This window comes from Biomphalaria glabrata, chromosome 15, assembly GCF_947242115.1.
Source record: "Biomphalaria glabrata chromosome 15, xgBioGlab47.1, whole genome shotgun sequence".
In the NCBI taxonomy this organism is placed as follows: Eukaryota; Metazoa; Mollusca; class Gastropoda; family Planorbidae; genus Biomphalaria; species Biomphalaria glabrata.
Window position 1 is genome coordinate 3851716 of NC_074725.1, and position 6000 is coordinate 3857715.

Here is a 6000-nt window from a genome sequence, read left to right on the forward strand (position 1 = left end):
TCCTTGAGCGAACAGGTTTCCCAGCATCTTTAGTCTTTAGACAACGCCGCCTGCGCTGGCTTGGACATGTTTGCTGGATGGAGGATAATCACATCCCGAAAGTCATTCTCTACGGACAACTCACGACTGGCTCAAGAAAAAAACTAGTCACGCCCACCTCCATTACATGGATGTAATAAAACGGACCTCAAATCACTGAACATCGATACTGACCATTGGAAAGACATAGCTCTAGACTGCACTAGATGGAGAGAGAGACAGTGACATTGAAAGCTATGGACAGCGAAAAAACATGGGCCTCAGCTCTGAAAGAAAAGCGTACCATGTGAAAAATGGCAAGCTCTTCTACCATATAAAAAGTTTTAATATGGAATTACAGCCCCCAACATCTACACTGATATTAGACTTAGAAAACAAAATAATAATAATAATAATTAGATTTATATTCCATTCTATTCTCTTACCATGCTGCAACATTTGAGAAATATTTGAAATGATGTGGGGAAGCATTGTCTTTCCTCCCAGAGCGCATGCTAGTCTGTCTAGAGCAGCTTCTCCTGCAATCGGATTCCTGAAAGACCAAATATATGCTTAGTAATGCATTGCTTGATTGTAATGTACAGTATAATAAACAAAGACATGATAACATTTCATCAGTTCTTCACTTACGAATCTGTATCTTCATCATCATCAATATCTTGAATGGACCACTCTGGATCATCTTCAAGGTCCACCATCAAAGCCAAAACTTGTTGAACTGAAGGAGAAAAATAAAACATGGTACAAAATGGCAGAACAAACAAGTTGATCAAATGGACAGGAATTAGCCAAAAAAAGAATTATATTCTAAACTAATTTTTAGCAACTCACCAAGTAAAGGTATGAACTTGGAAAGCTTCCTAACCATGGCTGGCGCAGTTTCAGACATTGTCACAATAACCTCCAGTGCCAGCTGTCTCCATGTGTCCTCTAGGTTAGCATTAGCAACAACCTTTGAGAAGAAGATCACCATACATTGTCAACTGTACTGGCCCTTACAATAGTTCTAGATACTAACACTGTAACTGGATGTAAGGTTAAAATCATACTGCCAAACACAACAAATCTTTTTCTACATACCCCTAGACACAACTCAAATACACTTTCTATGTGGCTTCTTAAATATTTAGGGACGTTCTCAGAAAGCTCTATCAGACATTTCAACAAGCTGTCATCTTCCTGAGTTGTTATGCTGTCAGCGACACCCTGCAAAGAGAACAATATGAATTCATAATTCAACCTACAAAAAAAATAGGAGTTTAGACTAATGATGCAGCCAGTCAAGTTAGTGAAATGACCATACCTGAATGACTAGTGGAAGAAGATCTCTAAAATGATTCAAAAGACCAAGCTCTTTATCATTGTTCACCAGAAAGGCTGTCACTGCTTTTACTGCTTCAAAGCAAATCTGAAAAAAATATAATTCTTTTAATATTTTGTATATACGAAGAATAAATGCTATATATGTACGCTGAGTGTTTATAAACAAATAATTGTTTAACAGGACACCACAGAAGAGAGGATACTTAAAAATGTAAAAAAAAAAACATTTTGACATTTGACAAAATATTTTGCGTCTTGAGCACCTAGAAAAAAAATATATTTTATGTGTCAAGACATGAAAAAAAAAATGTGTGTGCTAAGACATATGGCAATATTACAAGGTCTTCGAGGCACGCAAAGACCTTCCTTTAGGGAATAGTACCAGGAAAAAGAAGAGGAGGCAGACAGAGAATGCGATGGGAAGACAACATAAAAGAATGGACGAGCCTGCCATTGAAAGAGGTTCTATCTAAGGCAAAAGACAGAGAGGAATGGAGAAAGACAGTCAACAAACCTTGCGTGGTGCCCCAACGGTCCAACAGATTAAGGGATAGGTTAAGGTGAAGGTAAAAAAGACAGATAATGTCAACATGTAGGTGTTCACTTACTGCTGGGTGACTTCTGTCCATCAGTGCAGCACCCAACATCTGTTTGATAACTTCAATATATTGGTTTTGTTGGTTGCCAAATATACCTGGGACTGATCTGATAACATTCCAATTAAAACAAGTCTTGATTACACAAAGTTAGGACAAGAAATAAATTGCTGGCTTTTATTTCAAACAAGATACAGATAAATAACTTACAGCAGTGCGACTATTTTCTGCTGAGTTGTTAAATCTTAAATCATACATTTTCATCTTCAGTAACCATATAAAATACAAACCCACCTAAGTACTACAAAGTATATAATCTACTAAAGTAAGACTTACGACAAAATGTGAAGAGCACTCTCTTTAAGTGCTGGATTTTCTGAACTGGCACATTCAAACAAAAACTTGAGAGCTTCTGGCCACTGCATGTTGTTGTCATCATCTGGTCGAACAAACAAATGCTTCATTTGAAAACACCTTGTTCTAAAGGGCTAAAAATATCTTAAGACATTTAATGGATTTACTAGAAAAATATAAAATGGGAACTTTCAAATACCCTGAACTGAAGGTTGGAGAGAAAGGGGGGTGGGGGGCGCCTGAAGCTAAATCTATATTATGTCTAGTACTTACCAATCATATTCCTGACCAGTTCTGAGAACGCATCACAAACTTTTCTGCGCACATTAGGAGCTTCCTCTTGGTGGATGGCCGCCATCAGTTCTTGTTTTACACCATTTTGAATCTCTAGAGATATCTGTGGCCACAGTGTTTCAAAATTGTTGGTAAACAGTCTTCGCAGTAACAATGCCGCAAGTGCTCTTTGCTGTCAAGAGAGGTGAAAAAAATGCATTTTTTATCTCTATATCCACAATTTACAAATAAGCAATGTAAAAAAAAAATAGTTTAATTAAAAAGTTAATTACCTCAACTGGTATATCAATTTTCCTGATTGCTTGTATAAGGCAAACCACCTTGTCAGGAGCTGGGACATTCTCATATGCTTGCTAGAAAAGAACAGGACAGGTATGTAAGGGTACAAGTCTACTGGTTTAATTGTTATTGTCTATGGATATAATCTTACATCCTAACATCTTTTGCTATCTATTCTTCTCCTAATATACACACACACAAAATATTTTAAATTCAAATATTGTTATGTATTTTACAAATCCAGCTAATCAGATTTAAGAACACTTAAACTTCAAAGTTTGACTTTGACTGCACTTTATTTGGTAATGGCTTGACATAGAAAAGAAAATGATGTACCAAAATGTTCTTCTGTTTAAGGAGAATAAGGATGACTACTTATATTTGTACCCTTAACCTATATTTGTTATATTTAATGTAAAAGAGGAAATGTGTCTTCATTTAATCCGAACAGATTTTTCACACTTTATTTGATTTTGAACACCATAATTTATCCCAAACAGTATTGATATTTTGGCACCAATAAACTCATGTTTAATTCTAAATTAATATTAACTAAATTTTAAGATCCCCAGGCACAGCCCCTCACATGAAATCATAAAGATGTTTTCAAATTGTGCATAAATATGAACACACACACACAAATTTGAACACACTTATTCTACCTAAATTAGGTCACTGGGATTGTGACTTCTACACTGACTTTTAGACTGATATATATGTTATGTTGGCATGATTAATTGTGTGTTAAATGTTTGTGTTTTTGTCTATTTTTTCAATAAATTTCTAATACAGATGATATCTTGTAACTCTTGTAGTTTAGTACAACTGTACAGGCTAGGATGGCCATTCTTGCCTAAACAGCTGAATCCTCTATAATAGTCTATATACTGAGATTATACTCTCAATATAAATCTAGATCTAGTAGGTCTAGATCTAGGCATTTAACTTCCTTCAATGTATTAAACTCACTCCAAACATTTGCTCATTTATTCTCTTTATAAAAAAAAAAAAAAAAAATCAAACAAAAGCAACATGTTATTTCAATATAAGATCATTAACATCAACCAAAATTGGTTGTTCTGAATAAATTTTGGTAAGAAAATCATAATTTAATACAAACACCCTAATAATTTTTTTTTGAAATAAAATTACTAGTCAACCGCCGCTATTTTCCAGGGCCAGCCTTAGGCCACTGCAACCTTTGCAACCACGGTGGGCTCGCACTTTCATAGGACCCACGCTAATTCTAGGTGTATAAATTATTAAATTAAACCATTTTACAACTTATAACAGATTTCCTGCGGCATCCTGTCGATTTACCAAGAACTCCTGGAAATCTCCTGAAATTGCAAAATATACGAAAAAGTCCTGGAAATATCCGGAAATTATTAAAATCTTTGAAAACATACAAATCTCATGAAATATATAGATAAAAATTGTCATTTTGGGGTGTCATTCAATATGAAAACCCCAATCCTATGTGCGAAACAAAAAAAAAACGGCATTATGCAATAGCAGTAATTGTGGAATCTAGTGAAAGAAGCTTCCTGCGCCTCAAAATAATGAAGAATTACTTGAGGTCAACAGTTCTCGTAGATAGATTGAAACATTTGGTAATTCTTGCTATTGAGCGTAATCTATGTAGGAAACAGAATTCTTAATATACTGTATGACTTCGCTACACGCAAGGCTCGTGTAGTAATTCTATTTGTAGTAAAGAATGAATAAAATGCAAAGATGAAATATATTTTCTAATACAAAATCTTAATTTTCACTTATTATCCGTATCCCTACCCAAACTGGGCCCTGCGAAATCTGTTTCGCATTGGGCCCCACAATTGTTAAGTCCGGCCCTGCTATTTAGTGATGGGTGAATACCACTTGTTCTCCCCCACCCCCTCTTTTTTTTCTCCTCTAAAATAAAAGAATGATCTTTACATTACTTGGTGTCCAAACTCTTGAGCCATGAAGAGAATTATATATAGAGAGAATCTTAACCCTTGGCCAAGTCATCCCGGTAACATAGGGGAAAAACACCTGACCTACAAATTTAAAATTCTTTTTTCTTACATAAAAAGACAGCAAAATGAATCAGAATCATTGGAATATGGACACTCGCAGTAGTGAAGGTTTCTTATTAGATATCAAAATAAAGATGTAATGATCACAAAAACATGAGTTGTTTGGATTCATGTTAGTCCAAAATAAATAAATTACTCTTATACCTATCATTCCTGAAGAATGTTACTATTCTTACAAGTCAAGTGCGATTCAAAATTTATTCAGGCTAGAATGTCTAGATTACTCTAGACTCAGTCTAGACTCTAGAATAGATCTAACCTAGAGACTGTCTAGATATCATTATGAATCATTGTTATAAATGTAGTCAATCATCAATGTAGAATGTATGTAGATCTAGATCTAAGTCTAAGTATTTCTAAGAATCTATACAAATTTATCCATTTCATATATGACAAAATATTTCATCTTGATCTCATTATTACCCTTTGATTTCAATGCCTTAGTCTATGGTGCTCATGACTATGTCGTCCATGTCACATCCGTCACCCGTAAGACATGCTGTCTGTGTGTTATGTCACATCATCAATGATCAAATCATTAAATCAGTCATGAAAACATGGTCACGTCATGCATGATCATCACTATGATCACTAGATCTAAAACCATCATCAACATGATGAATCTAGATCTAGATTCGATTCTAGTAGATCTATACACAAACAATGATCTATGATCCATACAAATGATCTGATTGATCATCACGGCATTATCATGATCATCTGGTTCTCACTTCACAGTCACTCAGTCTCAGAGTCTGAGTTCACTGTCTTCAGTTCAGAATCAGTTAATTTGTCAACTTTGGGTTGGTCTGTTTTTTAGGACTGTTGTTAAAGCAAGACATTTAATGAAATCATTGTAAGATTCGAAATTATCTTTAAAATATATAGATCTAAGGCTATGTCTTACTTCTGACTGGGTACGTATTTCATTGTCAGAGCTCATGAGCCCATGCAGAAGAGCCTGGATATCTTGTGGACCCGCCATCTTCGTAATTGTAAAGGCATGCTCCACAACCCGGAAATGCTTCTGTTGA

General features: G+C 35.0%; 1 protein-coding gene across 1 annotated transcript in view; it reads right to left on the reverse strand.

Moving 5' to 3' along the window:
• Window positions 1–6000, reverse strand: part of LOC106062842 (importin-5-like) — a 23097-nt gene extending 17097 nt beyond the window's left edge. The window contains exons 1-10 of the mRNA XM_056011808.1: window positions 5874–6000; window positions 2879–2959; window positions 2586–2778; window positions 2295–2397; window positions 1971–2067; window positions 1343–1447; window positions 1120–1245; window positions 871–991; window positions 670–757; window positions 465–571 (exon numbers count right to left, since the gene is read on the reverse strand). Coding sequence (XP_055867783.1) covers window positions 465–571; window positions 670–757; window positions 871–991; window positions 1120–1245; window positions 1343–1447; window positions 1971–2067; window positions 2295–2397; window positions 2586–2778; window positions 2879–2959; window positions 5874–5951 — 1099 coding nt within the window. The 5' untranslated portion in view covers window positions 5952–6000. The remainder of the gene's footprint in view (window positions 1–464; window positions 572–669; window positions 758–870; window positions 992–1119; window positions 1246–1342; window positions 1448–1970; window positions 2068–2294; window positions 2398–2585; window positions 2779–2878; window positions 2960–5873) is intronic.